The sequence below is a fragment of the Colossoma macropomum genome, unplaced genomic scaffold (assembly GCF_904425465.1).
Source record: "Colossoma macropomum unplaced genomic scaffold, Colossoma_macropomum, whole genome shotgun sequence".
Taxonomy (NCBI): domain Eukaryota; kingdom Metazoa; phylum Chordata; class Actinopteri; order Characiformes; family Serrasalmidae; genus Colossoma; species Colossoma macropomum.
This window is the reverse complement of record NW_023494799.1, coordinates 9,321,741-9,344,431: the sequence shown is the minus strand read 5'-3', so window position 1 is coordinate 9,344,431 and position 22,691 is coordinate 9,321,741. Positions and strand designations below refer to the sequence as shown.

At 39.1% G+C, this 22,691-nt stretch overlaps 1 protein-coding gene across 1 annotated transcript in view; it reads right to left on the bottom strand.

Moving 5' to 3' along the window:
- hcn2b (hyperpolarization activated cyclic nucleotide-gated potassium channel 2b) overlaps positions 1-22,691 on the bottom strand; it is a 55,056-nt gene that overhangs the window by 19,543 nt on the left and 12,822 nt on the right. The window contains 2 exon segments of the mRNA XM_036587180.1: positions 11,054-11,272; positions 22,507-22,668. Coding sequence (XP_036443073.1) covers positions 11,054-11,272; positions 22,507-22,668 — 381 coding nt within the window.

The window sequence follows — 22,691 nt, the reverse complement described above, 5'->3', positions numbered from 1 at the left end:
ACCTTTAACCCTGAAACGCAGAAAACAATTTCGCCTAGCTAGTATATAATGTAAAGGCAAAGAGAAAGATTTATGATGGACATTGATGATTTGGAGACGAATGGACTCAAGCATTTTAGCTGGTTTATTCCACAATGAGAAACTCTCAAACACTAAAAAGTTGTGAGGCTGAAGCCAGCTTCTTGTTTGAATTTTCCTATTCCACCTTAAATGGTGCAGCAGTTACATTCTGGCACATCAGGCACCATTTAAGGTGGAACGGGAAAATTCTAGCAAGAAGCTGGTGAATGAGAAGCGACTTCAGCCTTGTAAAAAAATCAAACATCGAGAGACATTTTACAAGAAACTATTCTACTTTTGTTTCCTGCCGGAGATGCGAGAAAAGCAGCTACAGTTGTGCTAAAGCTTAAAGCAGAGCAAAGTAAGTCTGCGTTTTCGTTAATATTATATTATTTTAGCCTATACAAGGACATTAGCAGGTACTGAGACATATTTACAGGCAAGATAGTAAAATGGATATAAAATGTTGTGGCTCCCAAGGTGGTTTGATTTTTGTTGAAAAGACAAAATGGCTCTTCTTAACTTTTTAACTTCTGAAAGTTCTACATACGTCACTGACTGTGAACAGGAGTGTCAATTTAACCAGGTTTCAATGGAAAACAGGGTCAGCTCTACACCATTGCTCTTTCCTTCACTATAAAACTGCTACAATGTATATGATATATCTGCAACATGCTTCAAATAAAACGTGAAATATCTTTTACCAACCTATGTCCGTGATTAATCTAGAATGGCCAATAAATGTTCATGTGCCAATGCTGCCATTAGCTTACTCATAACACATAACTAGAGTGTTGACATTTACAGCCTGAACTGAAGGCCTATATCTAGCAGTCACTGATCGCCACTAACACTCACCATCTCACATCTAGCCCCATATTATCATTATTATTATCATTATTATGATTATTATTACTATCATGTATTACTGTCATATTGGTTCAGACTCATGGTGACCAAATGGGTAGTGCTTCTCTGGAATATCTTGTCTTCTGTTTGGGTCTTAGGGCTTCTAAATGGCTGGTTCATGATTCCTCTTACTGTATCCATCCATCTTGTTGGATGTTCCTTTTTTACCTTCAGCTATTCCAAGCATAATGCTCTTTTCCAATTAATTGGTTCTTGTCAGAATATATCCAAAATAAAAGCTTCAGTCTGGTTATCTAGGCTTCAACTGAGACGTGAGGCTTAATTTGGTCAAGGATCCATTCATTTGTTTTCTTTGCCATCCAAGATTCTCTCAGAAGTCTTTGCCAACAATCAATATTTTTCCTGTGTCTATTATTTATAGTCCAGCTTTTACATCCATAAAGAACCAAAGAGAAGACCACCACCTGGACAATTCCGATCTTTGTCTGTAGAGACAAATCGTTGCATTTGAAGATCTTTTCAAGCTTCTTCATTCTTGTTCTGCTGAGTGCCAATCTGTGGTGTAGGTCTCCACATATCAATCCTATCGCAACAAAACCCTGTACTTAAAAGGTAAATACATTGGAGTGTGAAAAACATCCATGTTATAAGATATTATAAAGTAACTATGAACCATTTCCATTTCATTCATTGTGAAAAGTTCACACAATGGTGCACAAAAAAATAAAACATCTTGCCGCCTTGTCAGGACACACTTCACTGTGTTGATATACGAGGAAGACATATGAAGCATGAAGTGCTTTTTTCATATTTCAGATCTTTTGTTACACAGAGCCCCTCGACAGAAAACAAGGTTTGGTTTACAGCTGAACTGATGCTATATCAAAAATGATCAAGCTTCTGTTTACCTTGAAGAAAAATAAAATCAAGGAGCTTAGGCCTTTAAAGGAGGCGCTTCTGTGACAAAAAAGCAGCACTCCTATGGAAACAGTAAGAGGGCTGCTGTCAGGCTTTGAGGGATTGACCTGTGACCTCAGTGTGTGTGAGTGCTGTGGTTATATGTGACAGAGAGGAGCTTATTAATGTGCACATGCACGTCTTCACTCGGCTGCTGGAGAGACAAACCTGCTTATATAAGCCAGTGAGGTCTCTAACCAGAACTATTCAACCCCAGACATTGTTCACCCGTCTCACACTGTACTTAGATCTTTACATATTCATGATAATATGCTTACATGACAGACTTCTAACAGTTGTCATTAGTTAATCTAAATTATTCTGTGTTTTGACAGGCTCATTTCTTTTCTTTATTTACTATTCACTATTACAGCTGTATGCAAAAATGTTATGCAGAATTCTTGGTGCTTTTGACTCATTAAGCCTTAAACCAAGGGGACATTTCTAGAGTGTAATTAATTGTGATGTGACCCTTCAAACCTCTTAGGGTGTTGATAACTGACTCTAAAGATAACTGACTCATGCAAAGCAAAAGAAGACTGTAAAAGATATCTAAACACTTTCTGCTTTTCATTTTCATTGCTTTAAATACTGTATAAAAGCACTGAAAAACAAAAAGCAGCTCATAGACTAGGCAGATATGCAAAGCAAAACCCTCACATCACTGCCAAGGACCTACAGGAATATTTGGCTGGCACGAGAATGATGTACCAGACCACTGTGCAGCATTGTTGGACAAACATTATCTACATGGAATTGTCATCAGAAGCAAGAAGAATGAGAAGCATTTGATGAAAAGAACACCTTGCTAAGTGTTAAGCATAAAGGTGGATCTATTATGCATTGGGGTTGTGTGGTAGCCAGTGGTCCAGGGAACAGAGGGAAGAAAGGATTCTAAGTCAGCCAGTGAAGAAACTGAAGATAAAAAGAGACTGGATATTTCAACAAAACAATGATTCAAACGGTACATCAACATCAACCTTAAACTACTTCAAAAAAAATAAATGATTAAGGTTTTTAAACAGACTTAACTGTCTCCAGACTTGAATAACATCAGAAAAACAACAAAAGCTCAAACTGATTTGCATGCACAACAACCTATTATTATTTTTTGAATGTGTGGAGGCTGTGATTTCAGTCAAGAAGAGTCTTACCAAGTACTGACTGAAAATGTGCTCTATGGACATGCCACATTTTATGTTTCTTTTTTTTCAAATATGTTAATTTTCAGCAAATAAAAAATAATTGCTCATTCAAATTTGCATAAATATGTAATTCCATGAAGAATTGACGTTTTTTAGTCTGAACATAGCAGACTTTTCTACAGACTGTGTTAGGCGCAGTTGTGATATCTTATTTTAAATGCATTATTAGTCCACTCTGAACTCACCCAACAAGGGTGTGTGAAAGCCACAGCAGCTTGTGAGTCTGTTCATTGACCTCAAGATTTATATAAATTCTATATGCCCGTCAAGGAACACCTTTTTCTTCGTTTTCTTTTGAAATCTGAGTTTTGGCACTGTTGTTTTCAATTATGTCAGAAAAAACCTGCAAAGATTTTGTTAACATAAAACATATTCTGCTTCCTTGGTATAAATAGCAGGTTACTGCCTTAATAATGATTTGACTCCAGTTTCTTTTTCCAAAGTATTGGCAAAAGCACAAACATCTTTTGGCCTAAACGTGAATTAGATCAGCTAAAGAGCCAAGCAAACATATTTGTCAAAGAGTGATTAATTAAATTCAGCTCAAATTTTTATGTTTGGTTCTCACCTGTGACAGATTTTTAGCCAACCCATGCAGCTGCAATGCAGCTGACAATCCTTATTATTGCAAACTGAATCATTATTTTGAACAAAACTCTTAAAAAACAGTAGTGCTGGCGTTTATGAATAAGAATGTAGACAAAATACTTCTTTATAACGCCTCTGATTTAGAGGACACATTTATTTTTATTCCTTATTAGGCTATTGACCATTTTTCCATGAAGGACTTTGGTTGATATAGCAGTTTGTGGTGTGTTTTGGTGGTTTTCCATCATAAACATTAGCATTACTGATATTACTGCTCAAACACTGTCAAGTTAGTGAGCATACAAAGGAACAATGACCTGGCCATTAACAAAACTGGACACTGTACAAAATAATGTTAACATTAGGAAAAGGAAAACGTCATGAGATTCTTGAGATTCTTAATCTAACTTTGTAGTAATGGAAGTAATTCTGGATGAAAAGCTTGCAGTCCTTGATGAGCTTGTGCTTCTTTGAAAATGAAAAGCGCTCCACTGTTTTTTGTGGAAAAATTAGGTTACATACCTTAAAAAAGGATGCCAAAAAAACTTCCACATCTGAGGCAGCATAAAGATTATAAAGCAAGATTTTGTCTATATTCGTATTCACAAACACCGCCAATGATGTAATGTTTTAGCTTCTAGGACTACTTCTGTTGTCATAAATATCTAAGTGTGACATATGTCTATTATAATCTACTTGATTTTTTCAATATTATTTGACTTTACTCTACTCGTCCTGTCATAGTTCACTCACTGTGTGCATGACATACAGATTTTAGTACCTCATTGTATAGATATCAAGTGACTATAAAACTGCATGGTCAGAATCAACTGGCCTTTGTAAAACAGAGACACATCTCTTGAGTAATGGCAGCAACTCTGATCTGAGGCAAGCTGTTTTACCTTCTAAAGATGTGCAATATGAGCATTTATGGTGTGGGCGCTGTTCCAGAAGCAGTGCCAGCAGTCTGAGAGAGAGTAATGCCATTACATAATGGCTAATGTCCGAGCCCTCTGATGTCCTCTGGCATAGGATTGGCCTTTACAAAGCCGCAGAGGGCCAAAATTTGATTGGGCGACGGAGTGGGGGACTACAAGGGACAGCGTGCTGCTGTCTCATCACATTGCAGTGTTGGGTGAAAACAGGGGGTGCAGAGACACACACACACTGTGGTGAAGTGGAACCTGGAGCCAGCAGACCATCCAACAGCTATAGATAGTCTTTAGCTATGTATATCACTCTGGGCCAAGATGTATGTATGAGTGCAGGTGCAGCGCAAAGCATGCCTGTACGCGACTTCAATATGTGCTCACAATGCCTGAATTTAACATTAAATTTACTAAGACTGCAGTTTATCATGAAAACTGTGTGCACTAACTGCGCTTGTGAGGCGCAGGGTCTAAAAAGCACATTGAAACAATGGAGCTGTGAGTCAAATCAGAAAGATCAGTGATGAGATAGTAGTGTTAATAAATGAACTAAGCAAGGTGTGTAAAACAGTGACATGCACTGTGCATGCATACTGCGGCCACACTTTGGTATATTTGCATCATGGCTTTTTATGTATGCACATCTGGTCCTGAGAGTTTAAACTAGGGCCTGACTAACAAGCAAGCAATTTCAAAAACTGATCATTTCAATATAATTTGATATTTACTTTTTAGATTTAAATTTTATACTTCAAATGTTTTAGTAAAGTAGTGCTTTACTGACTGATGTGAAATATAGTTCTAAATATCACAATTCCTAAAATCAATTAAACAAAGCCAACAATCTCAAAGCAGAATTCCAAAACAGGCACACATTATCTAAGCCGCTTATTCTTCTAGGTCACAGGGGGGAGCTGGAGCCTATCCCAGCACTCACTGGGCGGAAGGCAGGAAACACCCTGGACAGGTCACCAGTCCATCGCAGGACACACACCCAGACATATACAATCACAGACACACATTCACACCTAGGGCCAATTTAGCATGTCCAAGTGGCCTGACTGCATGTCTTTGGACTGTGGGAGGTAACTGGACCATCTATGGACCACATTATTTTATATAATGATTTTGAATATGCTGCCTGATGCCTGAGACATTGTTTTGCAATAGCTCTGATCAGGAAGGAAGAGTACATGCAGAGTGTTGTGAGAAAAAAAACTACTCCAAAGAAAGTGTTTTTTAAGTTTACCAAAATTTTACCATTAACAACATTACATATATAAGCTCAGTAGACACATGTAATTCACAGGAGCCTTTTAGATAGTAAACAAAATGGTTATATTTGTGTTGTAGACATCACAACCCCTGATTACTATCACCACCACTGTAAAGAAAAGGTTTTGTCTTATCATCAGAAGGTGGAGAGTTTGAATGCTGGCAGTGCTGCAACCAAATAAAAAGATCTTAACTGATCTTCAACCACATCAAGCCTCATCTCTCACTCAAAGCCCAGATAACAAAACTGAAGCTCTTATTTTGGACATTTTCTCAGTAGAACCAATTCATTGGAAAAGACCATTATGCTTAGAACAGTTACAAGATGGATACATTCAGAAGAATCCTGAACCAGCCATTCACGAGTACAACAGAAGACCCAAACAGAAGACAGGGGATTCTGGAGAAACACTATCCATATGGCCGCCAGGAGTCGGAATTGACTTGATGGCACTCAACAATAATAATAATAATAATAAACAGTGCGTTGTTGGCAATATCACGAGCTAATACTGATAATAACTAAAGGGCACTAATATCAACTAAGTGATATATTGGTTGGGCCCTAATGTACACAGTGTTATTTAGAAGCTGAACATTCTTTCAGCACATGTTTGAGGTTTGTGCCATTGTCTAACAGCTGCGTCTGCTGTCATTGCTAAAGAGAATCTCTCAACATGTTTTGTGACACCCTAAGAAATTTATCCCTGGCTTTAAAAAAGAAAATTGACTCAAAACCAGCTGCCATTTGCTGCTCAAACCTTAGTAAACGGGGCAAAAAAGGTAATCAGCCGCACATGTAATATCTCCACCCACTTTGTACATGGCCAGCCCTCTAATGTATATGCGTGAGGAACAGAAGAGTGTTTTTCCAGGCACACAACCCACAAACTGCACATTCAGGCTCGTACGCCATGTTTGTATAGAACATGCGGGCAAAATGCATCTGATTTGCTGCTCAACCTGGCCTGAGAGGCTCAGTACAACAGGCCCTCTGTGTATTTGTGTGCACGTGTGTATGCGTATGTGTGTGAGTGTGTTGAGATGTGCATTGTTTGGACGTGTGGAGAACATACTGTTTGTACCTAGAACAAAGTGGGAACACTCTTGGGAATGTAAACACTCACTTCAAGCTTCCGTGCCCAGACTGTCTGCTATGAACTTCCTGACACTGTCCAAATGCCATCCCGTCTGCCATGTGCTCAATATCAGTAATGAGCGCCTCTTTGATCCTCCTTATTCACTGCCATTCCAAACTTTGAAATCATTTCTCACAATAATCATAGTTGTTATTTAATATACAGCACCATGCAAAATTCAGAGACCACCATTCTTCTATCTTATTTAAATTTCAAGTCAAAATGATGTACAAGTTATCCCTTTATCAGGACAGAAGATATAAGATAATCCACTTGCATAAGGAAGAGGAAAGTCAGTTCAAAAAATTACTAAGGGTATAAAGAAAACTGGACTCCTAACAACCATGCAAGACATGGCAGACCACCAAACCAAAACTGTTCCCATCAGATAAACAGCATTTAAAGCTTTCATCTTTGAGAGAGAGGAGAAAATCAAGCTCCACTCTTGCTTCAAATCTGCAAAAATCCACAGGTGTTTCCATCCATCCTTCAACTGTGAGAAGCCAACCCAACACTATGTGTCTGAAAGGATGTGTAGCTGTCAAGAAGCTCTCACAAAAAAAAAGGTAACACATAAACAAGAAGAACATTTGCAAATCTATCCAAGCTGGTGTTCTCAGTGCAATGTACTGACCACCCCAGACACCAGACCTCAACACTACTGAATGTGTTTGGGATTACTTGGATATTGAGAAGCAGAAAATACAGATTATCAGTTTACTTTTATGGGGCATGTGTCTTGCAGTATGGTCCAAAAAAATAAAAATTAAGAACAATAAGCAATGAAATAGTCATGAAGGGCTCATGTAGATGTCATGTAGTCTTATGAACACTACACTGCCCTACAATAAAGTGTAAACAACTGTATTTACTCATGCTGAAGCTATATTAATAACTAAAGGCTGTTATCTACAAGTAGACCGCTATAGTATCAGCAAAGTTTCCCTAATTACTAGCTTTCTCTGGCGCATAATTCCAGCGCCACCACCACCTCTTTGCTCAGCTCTATTCATCCCCAACACAAGAATCATTAGCGCATGTTTGCTCTGTATCATGGAAACAAAACTGGCAGCTTTCTCCAGCGTACATGTTATCTTGTTCAAAGAATGGCTTTTGTCAGGCTCTTAAGAGCGTTCCGCGAGTTGCCATAACCGTCCGAGCGTTAGACGGCTCCCCGGCTGCGTGCTGCTCTGCAGCTCTGCTGGATAATGATTAATAAAGAGAAATGTCTGTCGCCTGTGGGGAGATTTGATGAGCTCTCGTGACAGGCCCTTTGCCGTGCTACGTTACATCATTATTTCAGACTTTATCAAACAGTCTGGAGCGGCTGAGCGGGATTCTGGGAAACAGCCTCTCGTTGTGGTGATATTATGCTGCTAGGAGACTGAAGGCCATGTTTCCGGACGCAGCATAAGCCTAATCCAGGTATAAAAATGAGGATTTGCAATGGACAATCCCCATTAATAGGGAAATTTAGCCCACAACACTGGGCTTAATCTGTGTCTGGAAACCCACCCTCCACTAAATATCCACTTAATGATGTGTGTGCTAGTTATGACTTGATTTACCTCACTCCAGGTGCGCATATTAAATGAACAAGGCTTGCCTTTAGCCAGAGTGGACCATCAAATTTTAATATGCTTTCTTTTCTGATCTTTATAACAGGATGTCTGTGGAAGTCTGTTGTTGCTAACTAACTCTTTGCTGGGATAGGGTGTAGAGCAATCCCTCAAGAAGTACACCAAGCCAACTTATCCACGTCAAGCTTATGCATACATCGTTATCCCTTCAAATGAATCCGTACAGCATAATCTGCATGTCACGTTTGACCAGCTGGCTATGCAATGTCTTAGCTTGCAGCACATCTTGAAAGGCCAGTCCAATCCATAATGCTAACACTCAGTATCTCCAGTGTAAAATCACAGCTCCACCTTATATGTACAATACGAGGACATGTGGGAGCTCATATATGATGACTAGGTTGCTTGTTCCATTTCCTTAGGTAGCAAATCCAGAGGAAAATCTCTTGCCTTTTTATCTGCAATGTCTCCATCACTGTCACCTCCCTGATTCAAGCTGACTGCTGACCTCAAGAAGCCCCCAATAATATTAGAACATACACTCTTTGCAGTTTTCATGGCGGCCTCAGCTCTCTGGAAAATACAGTCTCCTGAAACTTGCTTTTCTTTGAGGTCGTACTGTGACCCAGAAAACGCAATGATTACCTCTCTCCAGGAAAAATAACGTGAAGAGAGAAGAGTCCATGTACATCGAAAAGTGAGAACAAAACAAAACAACATGGAGATCTGACGGCAAGCCAAATAGTTGGCGACATGAGGAGAGGCGCTGCAAAGCGGGGACACTGCGGTAAACAAATGCCAGATGCCACTATTAGAATCAAAGAGCCACCAATTACTGTGGTGGGAGGAGCGAGCAACGGATCAGATGAGAGGGATGCCAGGTCGGCGAGAATACCCAGAGTTCCCTGTTGCATCAGCGGCCCATCTGAGCAGACACATCCTAGCTTAACAGGCCATAGCCTTCGTCTTTGATCCACCTAGATCAAACAAATGATGACACATGAAACGCCTGCAGGTGTGCCTTGCACAAGAAGTACCGTACCAAAAGGTGTCATGCCCATTCAAGCATGTGCCCCCTCAGTTTTTCTTTTGGTTTGTTTGTTTTTACAGAGTAATTCAATCTAAGTTATAGTATGTTGATTTCTATCCTTTCTGAGTAGCAAATGTTTCAACCTTAGTAGTAAACTTCTTTCCCAGCAGGGAACCCTAAGTGCCTTCTAGGCTGTCAGAGCAGGGCTGATTACTGTGAAATATAAAAATATAGTTCACGTTTATTTAATATAATCATTGTGATCTTTTTTTATTTAAACTCTGCAAGTATTGTAGTAATACTTTTATTTCTTGTTAGGTTTTGGTTGGAAACAAAAGTGTTAAACAGCCAAAAGAAAATTATTCAGTCAGGATATTTTTTCTCTGTCTAGTTAAATACAGCCAAGCGAGCTCTCCCATTGGTTAGGACTCCAGGACCTGAACTGAAGGCTTTATATGTCAGATTAAGCACCAACATAATCAGGAACTAACCAGTGGAATCAACCAATCACATTTTTATATGTGATTACAATGTGTGGGACCAACTTTGGGAGAAAAAAATGTCTACTCTAGGCCTTTTGAAAGTTCTAGATATGTCACTGACTGCAAATACCAATGACAGGCTCAGCAACGCATTAGTCAGTTGTTGGAATTGGAAAACAGCAGTAGCTCTAGGCCAGGAGGTAAAATACATGTTAATATTCCTGTTACAAGCTTTAGATAAAACATGGAAGCTTCAAATGTCTCTGTTTGATAATGAATTCAAATAGCAAAAAATGTTAATGTGAAGCGGCATTAGCTTAGCGCTAACAAACTATCAAAATCCTGTTCAGGCGGCAGCAGAATTTAGCATTATCACAGAGGTGTTTTGTCCTATTTTTTGACAGTTTTGACATTTATGGTCCAAACTGAAGGCCATCATGTAGTGACAGTGACAACAGGGCTTAGTTTAAAAATCCACAACTTCAATGCTACCAAATATATCAAAATTCCATGTCATTCAACACCAAATTTCAGTACCTCAGTAGCCAGTCTTATCAGTGTCCCGGACTAAACAAGCAGCTGTCTAGATGACATTCCATATGCATGTTATTGACAGCAGAACTTCTTCATTATTATATAGTCTGTTGTGGTCAGTAAATACATCCACTGCCAGCACCTCCTACTTAGCTCTGGTTTAAACCTGTTGTCTGTTTGCAACTTAAAAATTCAAAAAAACATATCTTCTTGGTATTGATTTTGAAAGGTTTCGAACAATGTCCAGCCCTAGTCACCAAATTATCACTAACCAAATAAGGATTTCATGTACTAATCAATGCTGAATTGCATCCAAAAGTTTTCAGTCTGACAAACACAAATTTAAGCTCTAAACAGTTCACCTTCAAGAAAACTGGGCGTGTGACGCCCCAGACCGTACTCACCTTTTCCTGGTACTGGCGGCGTGAAGAGTCCAGGGACTGGATGAGGGCGGTGGCATGGCCGATGAACATGGCGTAACAGGTGGCTCCCACGATCATGCTGAGCATGGTGAGCCAGATATCAGACATGCTCTCAGGGGCCTGGCGCCCGTACCCGATACACAGCATATGGCTCATGGCCTTGAACAGGGCGAAGGAGTACAACTCGCTCCATGAGTCGTTCTGCACAGACAGAAAATGAGAGAGAGAGAACAGAGAAGGAGACCAAGGTACAGCAAGTTATCATACTAGCAGTCACAAAGGATTGCTCAAGCATCACTGACAACAACAATGAATTTGAACACTGAAAAATGGAAACGGGAATTGGAAAATGTTTTGTCGTTCTTTCATAAATGATCTCTTTTCCACAGCAGCCCTAAATGTAATTTCCACCTGTTTCTGGAGGAGGTCTCTCTAGGTAATTCGTTTCTTAAATCACAATGATGTACGTAATTTTAAAAATTTGGTATTTTTACATAAATTGTTATGGCTGTATTGATTTAAAAAAAAAAACAATAATGCGGTGGGTCCACCAGACCACTGAGTAACAAAAACATGAACACCAGACAAGGGTTAAATATCTTTTTCCTCAAACAACACTCATTTGAGAAGCGGTATGGCATCCTGCATCGTCTGAACCACAGAATGGACAGATCCTCGAACACGTCAAGAACAGCAGCTGCTGAAGTACATCTGAGCAATTCTTTTTTGACTGCTGGGAGCCTGCACATGTTTCTCACCTCGCTTTCCTCCAGGATGCTTACCTTTGTGTCATAATCTTGGCTCAGGAGGAGCTCGCCATCCTCAATAAAAAAAGCCTCTGTGACTAGGAGTCTTAAAGTCTGCCCTCTGATTTCTGCATACTGCAGCAACCTGATAGATTCATTACCCACACTCTTTTGTTCAGCCTTAAAAAGGCAGTCGAGGAGCGCAGTGCTGTTTATCTTTTTAGCCAGGCTTATGTCCTGGCTCTCTTTTTCTCTCTCACTCTGTCTCTGTCTCTCCAAGACATCTGCATATGGCCTCAGCTGCTGCTCGGAGCCGCCGGCCGCCTCGTTATAAAAGCGGCTGATTTCTCCTGGACCGGCCTGATGGGTTTCTACGCAAATTTCCCCATCACGAATTTGCATTCTGTAGGCGCGGAGAGGTTAGGCGAGGAGATCAGAACACTGCATCGAGAAGATAAAGTCAAGGAGGCTGTGATTGATTTTAAATGAGGAACAGGGGAAAGGAGAGAGGGATGCTGGGGATAGAGGCTGATGGGTAATTAGGGAAATAGTGTGGGGAGGAGAGGAGAGGACTTGAGGTACCGAGACGTCTGGGAAATTGTCCTCCCTTCGCTCGGGTTCACAGCCCATTGGGCACACAGGCTACAGTGGGCAGTCACTCAGAGTGCACTCGTGTTTGTCATGCACACATAGGCATTCCCATTTGCTCACATTCGCATAAGGAATGAGAGAAAAGAGACTATTTCACAGGCAGACACTAAAGAGGTCATCTCGTCCCCTCAGAGGCTATACAGAAAGCAACAGAGTGGATCAAGTTTCTTTGTGGGTTTTTAGCTCTCGCCATCTCCAGTCCCTCCTCTGGTGCGTACAGTCGTATGCAAAGGTTTAGGCGCCCTTGGTCTATTTATTTTACTTTTCTAGGTGGAAATAAGTTGACATCCTCTACAGAGAACACACTTCTGCACATTTTAATACAAAATTACTGTTCATTGTTTACTGTTACTGTTCTGAATTGAATATATTGAATAAAAAATCTAACATAAAATGTGGCCTGTGCAAAAGCTATGGCACATTTTATATTTTAGACTTTCTTTTCAACATGTTGAAAATGTCATATTCAGGTTCAGGTTGAAGATGTGCTACATTTTCACAAAAATGAACACAATGTAATTTTACCAGTTGTGTTCAAACTTTTGCATAAAATTGTACTTTGTCAGAATTTACAAAGCTGGAGAAAGAAAAGCAATGCAGTTTTTTTTATAAAGAACTTTGTAACTAAACAATAAGTAAAAACAAATAATTTTTGTCCATTTTTATTTTTTTACACCATTCAGAAGCAACATCTACCCTTTACATAATGTGAACATTTCATGATGAATGAATCAATAAAAATGTTCAAAAAATTACTTCGAATAAAATCTTACATTAAAGGGACACTCCAGCCTGACAAGGAAACCCCCCTCCTAATGATGTATCTTGAAGGTGGGAGGAACTTTAGAAAAAAAAAACGCTTTGGGGCTGATTTTTAGGGGTGGTTTGAAATCTTTGAAATGTGTTTTCTACCTTAGCAGTAATGTTAGCTATCTGGCTTCCTTCTGCGCTCGCTGCTAGCGAGAAAAAAAAAAAAATCACATTTCAAATACAGAACCCACACATAACCCTCCATCTCTGCCTGTGGAGGGTTGAAGAGATGGAGGGTTATGTGTGCATAACACACAGAATGTTGTGGCCCCCAAAATCTGAAGTTCCTCTCTAGTCTGTTTAGAGTGTCCCTTTAAAGTTCAGAACATTTTTGTTCTTCTCCTAAAAAAGTGACCATTTCTGAGATATAAGGCTTGTTACGGCAGTGATGTGTTGTCTGACTGTCAAAGGTCTCTGGTCCACCAGACATGTGTAAATAAAGCTAATGTAATATAGTCCTGCTCAAGCTGCCTTTGTTTGTTCACATTCAGAAACTGATCCAGGCCACAGCATGCCACAGAGATGTATTTGCTTCATCAATAGAGCAGATCAATTGGATTGATACTGCTTTCTTAAAGCTGTGTGGGAGACATTGATCAGTTTGCTGCCAGGCCACGGCCCACGCTGTGGCAGTTCAGTAAATAGACAGAAAAACTCCCAGAGGCACAGGGACAGTGGCACACTCCTCCGAGGACAATATGCAAATCCTTGCCCTTAGTGGCCTTATGTAAAGGCTGTGCTTTCCCCTTAAAGAAACAAACATTTGTAATAGATAGAATAGAATAGAATATAATGCTGCTTCAGCACCTGCACACTGGCTTTTAGTATATCGGTCATTCTACAAGAAACGTCCATTTTTGTGACCCTAGCGTTTATAGATATATTACACTTAAAAAAAACATGCTAAGGTTACAATTTATGTATATTTTAAAATAAAACAATAAGCTATTTTAACAATTACACCTTCTTGAGCCAGAAATCTAGCAGTATTGGTTTTTAAATCAATTATGTAGAATTCCAGGCACCAGAGAAGAGCTTGTTCCCACAGTCATGTGTAAAGGGTGAGGCCATATTTTTGAAGAAAAAAAAACGTTTTTATGCAATTTTAACTACAATAATCTATACATGACTATGGAATATACAAATTAAATGACAAAGAAAACAAATGCCAAATAAATATTACAAAATATATAATGAAAGTTGAGGTCCCCAGCAGTCGTGTCACTGGTGTTACCGCGTAACAAAAAAATCTCTTATTTTGAAATAAAAATCACACTGATGACATCACAACATCTTTCTACCTATTTTCTGAGGATCTATGAAGACAAGCACATGGTCCAAAAAGCATACTGTGCATACCAAGTCCACTGTGTCTTTTCAGTTATCAGAGATTTTGTCATTTAGCTTATGATTTCATATGAAGCTTTTAGTTTAAGTCACTGGTGTGACCGACTTTATTCTTAGGTAATTGTGAAAAAATAGAATACAAATGGATTAAATTACATATTTTAGTGGATATTCCATGAATGACAACATGTGGTTTGATGCTCTGTAGCAGTTATGTTGTAAAATGCATTTTTCATTAAAAATGTCGCTGGTGTTACCTTTCTTATGTGTAACACCAGTGAGGACTGGTAACACCAGTGACATCTATGGATTGATAGAAAAGTGGATGTTTCTGTAGAATGACCTTTAAGCGTATTTCTTGGTAATAGGATTTCTGTTCTTTGTACAGGGAAACACATTAACATTATACAACATATTTTGTATAATCTGGAAGATTTCTATATCAGTATTCTATCCCCTGTGTACCCTGCATCTCATTTATCTACCTCAGACTCACTAATAATATCTATATCTACATCTATCTATCTATCTCATATATATATATATATATATATATATATATATATATATATATATATATATATATATATATATATACACACTTTGTAAGTGATAATTCTAAAAATCAAAAATCGAAAATAGTACTCCAGTTTATATTCTGGTACGCTTAGTGTGCATGTACTAGTATATAAAACATTAGCCCTGCGATGGACTGGCGACCTGTCCAGGGTGTATCCTGCCTTCCGCCCAATGACAGCTGGGATAGGCTCCAGCACCCCACTGCAACCCAGAAAGATAAGCGGTTTAAATGATGTGTGTGTGTGCTAGCAGCCAGAGAATTAGTGGTTTTTCCTTATATTTTTGCACTTTTAGGAGAAAATAGTAAATATGCTTGATTCTGTATGTGATTCTGTGCAAACTGCAAACTGCTAAGTGAAATGAAAACTCCATTCTATTCCACCTGACAAAGTACATTTTTTTTATTCTATATACTGGGTGTATCCTGCCTCTCGCCCAATGACAGCTGGGATAGGCTCCAGCACCCCACCGCGACCCAGAAGGACAAGTGGTTTAGAGGATGTGTGTGTGTGTGTGTGTGTATATACTGAGCTTAACAGTCATGGGTCCTAGTGCAGATGGCTTGATGCAAAACTTGTGAAATGAAAGATCCTGGAGGGAACACGAGCTGAAGAGGATGAAGCAGGTCAAAATTTGAGCTGTTACTGTAACTGCTTAAGCAGGCCCTTCAGCCTAGTGAAGCTGCCATGATCAGCATGAGAGAAAAAGAAAAAACATTTAGCTGTTAGCTAGGCTTACATGTATTTGACATAAGGCTAAGGCAAGTTCACAGGTCGCTGAAGGTCTGTAGTGGACTTAAAAAAAGAAAGAAGAAAAGCCAGAAACATGCGCTGTCCATAACTCTTATGTGTTGTGATGGCTCAGCGAGGCACTGCAATGGCTCTTGTAATTGAATAAATAACAGGGCCTAATTAGCTGTAATGCATGAGGGCTCTCCTGTGGTGCTGTTTGCCTGTAAGTCTCTGTGTGTGGGCCGTTCACAGTGTGTGGAGCAGAGGATAACTTTGTGCAATGAATTTTTTGCTTGTGTCTGTGTGAGATAGGGAGGTTGTTTAAACATGTCTATTTGGATGAACTATTGTACATTATTTTCATGTTTGGTGAGCTTATGATCAATAAATGAAGTAATGGATTTGAGTGGTGTAGCACTTCATAGTACTAAATGGTTTCCATGCACTATGGACAGATTAGAAAATGCTGGGTCATGGATCACAGGCTACACATTGATCAAAGAGGATCAAAGGGGTTTCTCTGTGTTGCATTGATCTGTCAGACTGGAATTAAGGTGCTGCACGAATTACACTCAAACTGAATCCAATTTATATAAGTCAAAATTAAATGTTATTTCGATTAGCTACTTACTGCTGACCTTGCTTGCCCAGTGTTAAACGCTTATTTTTTATGTTTTTTTCAATGCTCACCTTATAAGAAGGAAAAATCAAATACAAGCTGCAGCTTTTCATGTTACGGTTGTCATTTTGCATGATTGAACTTGAAACTTTTCTGCTGCCGAAGAAAAAAAATCTTATCCTCGTCTTTTTTCTACCTGGATGTCTAGCTGTGTTTCTGCTGTTAAGCTCCTGTCATGCTTTGTGCTCACTAGCTTGACAACACCTGTCATCGCATTTTTCAGTTTTCAAACCCTCCAAGTGTCTTGCTTCTTCATCTCTGCAGTCCAATCATTTGCAGTCCAAACTTTGTAGATCTGTAGAGCCTCGCAATTTTACTGAACCGACCAAAATGCTTTGAAACATGAAACACTGTGTGTATATGTAGCTTCACAGTGGGGATCCAGACTATTACAAAGCTAGGCCTTCAGTTCAGGCTATTAATGTCAAAACTTGGTTAAAACTCGTCTTTAGAATTACGCTAATTTCTGTTAGCGCCTCAATGGGACTATATAAAATAATAGTGCTAAGCTAATGGCAATGCACATGAACATTTTTTGGCTGTCCATTCAACGTGGACACTTGAAGCTTGCAAAAGACATTATATGTGTTATTTGAAACGTGTAACCAATATATTATTAGACAGTTTGATTTGTATGTTGCAGTTTTACAGTCATTCTTTCAGTCAGAACTGCTGCTGATACTTTTTCTGCTGAAACCTTGTTTGACTACCACTCATATTCACAGTCAGTGATGTATCTTCAACTTCTAGAAGTAGCAGAGTGACTTTTGTTTTGGTTGATTCCTGTCACTTCCTAATTATGTTTCTGGTTAATCTAACACATTAGGCTTTCAGTTCAGCTCCTGAAGACCTAACCAATGGGAGAGCTCACTTAGCTACCTAGGTACCACAGTGGTTTTCTAAGCCTTCTCATGAATTGAACTCTTCTACTCTAATGAATTTAACCTGTTGTTTCCAACAAAAAAACTAACAATAAAGTTCAGGGAGATTCACTCGAAAGAGGCCCCGAATATTCTGTTGTAACACCCATTAAGATGAAGCAATCTGAATCAAAAAATATGCTACATACCTTGACATATGTGTAATCAATTGCATTACATGCGATGTTGGAAGTGATCTCCGTTTTCTGCCAGACACATGAAGAGGTACGGGGGTTTGCACCCGGAAGTTGCGAATGGAGGTTAAACGTCGCAACGGCTGTCCGGTGCCTACCTCATCGCTACGACACAGGGGCTTCCTGGCTTGTTCAAAGCTCCATATACTGAGGAGCACATTGCACTTTGTTTCGTTTAGATTGCTTCATCCTAGCGAGAGTTATTACAGAATATTCGGGGCCTCTTTCGAGTGAATCTCCCTGTACTACAATATTTGCATAGTTTTAATACAAGCATGATTGTATTGAATAAAAATAAAAATAAATAAAACTTTCAGACAGTATTTTTTAGTTTCCAGAAATCATTAGGGTTTCTCATAAGGCAGAGGTTCCCCTCTGACACATAAAAACAAAGATTCCTCAATTATTCTTGGCACAGAAACATAGTTCTTTGAAAAAACATTCAATCGGTATTGAACCTTTATAAAATGTGTTGGCTCTTTAAATTGCATAAAGGTTCTTCACACTCACACTCTCATTTGCTAAAATGGTTCCTTAAAGAACCATCCACTGAAAGGTTCTTTAGGGGACCAAAAGCGGTTCTTCCACGGCATCACTCCAAAGAATCCTTTTTGCACCTTTTTTTTAAGTATAGCTTACATAAATAGCAAATACCACACTTATCTTTACTGTTTTCTTAAAATCAACAACTATAAGGTTTTTATTTGGAAAGAGGGACCACCTGTTATTTTTATACTTTCTTTCTCATGTGAGTTAATGTGGTTGAACCGCTTTATTCCTGTACTGAACTGAAAGCAGTCAATTCACAGAAGTGAAGACGTGTGGAGACAGATCATTTAACGCTGCGTCACTCGTTTGAAGCAATCCTCTTTCCCAGAGCTGCTGACCCTGATTGCTAAATGATACCAAAGACTAGTATGGCTGTACTCCTAAATGAATGATAGTAATATGGGGTTCATGTGTATTCTAAATCTACCTAAATGCAGTGCAGGAGTCAGGTTTGGGTCCAAACTGAGCCACATGTGCTCTATGGACAGAAGTTTCCAAGCACAGTACTGCAGCATCGTCACTGGGACAGAAAGACAATAGGGACGCTTTATGCAAAGCTTCAGTCTCTAAGGCATTTGTTTGCTTGTGTGGAAGAGTTTAGCACTTGGGTGCTCTCCTTTGAGTTTGCTGGAGCGTTCAACAATGCAGCATCATTAGCGGTTTGAGCTCCAAATGCAGGAGCTGGAGATTCAGTAAGGAATTGCCATTAAAACAGTAGCTCAACAAAAATAGTCAAATGTTTGGTGGAAGTTAGTTTCTTTAGTTTTGCAAAGGAACTAATGTATCTAACAAGTAATGGACATTAATAGCCATCTGTTAGCATCGTGCATACTGGATACCTAAATCATCAAACACCCATTGTGCAATTTGATGAATTTCAAAACCTACGCTAAAATAGAATCTGTCCCAACCATACTTTGTGTATGAGTTTGATTATCTTAGTTTTAGGCCATTCCAAGTTTTTGTCAGTGTCGTTATGCAGCGCTGGGAGGAGACGAATAGCAGATGGAGGATACAGGGAGGGAGATGGGGGGAGTAACAAGAGTCTGGCACTGGCAGCCTGAAGTAGGTGAGAGGAGCAGGTGATGGCATCGTTCCCCCCCACTATGCCATGAGATTAACACTGTCAAACACTGATGACATCAGATGAAGGAGAGGAAAGTGATTTTCATACTTGGCTGCAGTACTTTGTCGCAGAGAGAACAGAGTAAAATATGTGCTCCAACAAATGACTGCCTTTTAATTTGATACAGAGGCACATTTTGGTGTGATTTTCTACTTTTTTCTATAACCTACCGCACTATGCCCAGCTTGTCTTTAAATAACACTCAACTAAATATCTATTAGACGCAACTGAATGTTAAATTGAATGTGGCAGATTCTATTAAATCTAACCCTAAACTTAAGCCTCACTTTTTATATTAACCTCAGCCCAAAAACTAAACCCTAACTTTAACCTAAACCTAACCTTAACATCAATTTAAAACTTAAACCTAATCCTAATCTTAACTTCAAACCAAAACTTAAACCTAACCCTAACTTTAACTTCAACTCAAAACCTAATTCTAACCTTAATTTCAACTATAAAAACAAACTTTAGCCTAACTTTAACGCTAACCCAAATTCTGAACCTACTCTAAACATAATCAATATAACATAATACATACAAACATAATGTACATAATCAATAGCATTTCACCAGTTTTTGTTTTGATAAGATCATTTTTAAGGGACTCTCAGAATAAGGTGTGACCAACAAAGGTGCCAAGAAATGTTTGGACCGATTCCACTGACCATTTCTAATTCTCTACAGAACCATTCTGATTCTTCTGATTCTTTAAAGAAGCATTTTAGCAAATGACATAAGTGTACGAGAAGAGTCTTTTTAAAGTTTGAAGAACGTTTTGAAGTTATGTGAAGCTTCTAGACTCTAAGAAGGGTTCTAAAAGTGTTCTTTACACAATGCCATCGAAGAACCAGTTTAGTTTCCCTAAACAATCTTTGGAGAAACCTTTCTGTGAATGTTTAAAGTTTAAAGGACTTCCACATACTGAAAAGGCTCTAGGAAGAACCTTTAAATAGGTATAGAACATTTACATTATGTGAAAGCTCTTTAAAGGTTCTTCATCCTCACAAATCTTTTTCTGGTTCTTTTGGTTACCAAAAGTAGTTCTTCCATGGCATTGCTCAAAGAACTATTTGTGGCTCCTTTTTTAAGAGAGCATACCAATTAAACTCAGTAGAACCTAGTTACTTCTGGGGGCAGTCATGGGCTGGAGGTTAGGGAACCAGCCCTTTGACTGGAAGGTCGCCGGTTTCATCTCCTGACAGTACATGACTGAGGTGCCCTTGAGCAAGACACCCAACCCCCAGCTGCACCCCAGGCGCCATGGATAGGGCTGTCCACCGATCCGGGCAAGTGTGCTCATTGCCCCCAGTGTGTGTTCACTAGTGTGTATGTGGTGTTTCAGTGCCCGGATGGGTTAAATGCGGAAGCACTTAATCGTTTTTGCTATAAAGGTACTCAAACTAAGAGCTACTTACAATGTGCTGAGTAAGAATCCACACAAATAAGTGCATAAGAAGCTGTTTCAAAAAGATGTTCTTTCTAGAAATAATGAGAATGAAATACATACGAAAAGGTCTGATTTCTTAATTATATTTTGCATTACTACAGTACTAATGTCATCCGATTTAATGTCCAATAATGCCTTGGTCTTATCTCACTGTGAAAAAAAGGTGAAGCTATTCAGCCTTAGACATTTGCACATCAGCAGGTGGGCAGGAGCTGCTCCAAAATTCAGTGCAAAGGCTGTGAACGGAGTTACACAATACACAGGGGACAGCCTGCAAGACATTCGTCTTCTCCTCAACTCCTCACAGAGCGACAGGGCCTTTGAGGTAAGGTTTAGTGAGTTTTCTCTATAGTGAGAGTCTCATAGCTCTCATTTCCTGGGATAACAGGGAGGAACAGCGGTAGACTGTGACTAATAAATGCAGAGGTGGGTTGAGGAGTCATAAACCTTACTCAAGTGAAAGGCCTGTTACCTAAAAACAAAAAGCAGTAACTGAAGCAGAACTACGTGCCTCTCATATTAACACAGAGCAGGATAAACAACACTGAAGCAATCGATTACCTGTTTCTTCGAAACGTCACCCCAAACAATCTTAAAAATAAAAGTTCGTAAGCAGTTCTTTGCTTGGATGTAAAGGTCTAGGATAAATCTTTAATTTACAAATTAGCATTTACATTAGGTTATTTTAACGTTTTTTTTTTGCAGTAGCCATAAAATTAATGCAATTTACACCTGTTTTGGAGGTCAGTTAAACTATGCAACACTGATGGAATACATATGTCAGCAGAAATGTGTGTAATTTTCATGTTTTTATTGTGTTTAATTCTTATGTTTTATTGTGACAGTTATTGCCTTCTTTTTGATGTGAAGAAAGCTGCAGTAAAACACTGTCACTGCAGCAGTTACTGTCCACAAAGGGGACCTTAGACTAAAAAAGCTTGAGAACTGCCACAATACAACATCACTCCAAAGAAACCCTTTTTTGGCACCTTTATTTTCAAGAGTGTAGCTCATACACACACCTATCCATGTCCAAATCAAAGTTTGTTAGCTTGATTTGCTCTTCATGTGAACATAATGGTCAGCATTAAAAACTGTTTATGCTTCACAGGAAGAGAGGTGGCTAGGTCACTAAAATTAAATGAAATTGAGTGACAATGGTTAACAAATAAAATGGACTATCCACAAATAATTTTAAATTTTAAGGTGGACATATTTACTAAACAATGTTAACTAATTTAATTATACATAATATCAGCGCTACACCTTTGGAAAAACTGGGGATGCATCAATATAGGAGTATGAAAAATGCACCACAAATGCATTTTTATTTCCCTACATCATTTAAACGCAGTGCTCCAAAATCATTTAGAATAAAGCCTCTTTACATCAACCTGCATTAAAAGCTAAGAAAGTTGTTGCCTTCTCCTGTAAAGTTACTATTCTGGAGATGTTTTTTCTTTGGACAGCAATGATGTGACAGTGCTGATACACAAACATTTATAAAATGTAGAAACTGGGACTGGATTCAGACTGGACAGATTAGCATTGTAGCGGAATATTGCATTTATTCTTATAGGGTCACATTGTCATAGAAGGGCTACTTCGGTTTCGTTGTGCAGACATGAGGGCTGTGTTGGAGATTAATCTTACCACCATCTTGTTGAGGGACACCCAGCAATCAGACGGGAAGTCCTGCAGCATGGGCACCAGAAACTGCAGGCAGCCGTCCCAGTGACACAGCAGCAGCATCATCCCGATTAGGTTAATGATTCTCATCACAGCACTGGCGAGGTCATAGGTCATGTGAAAGATCTGTCAATAAACCAAGAGGAACC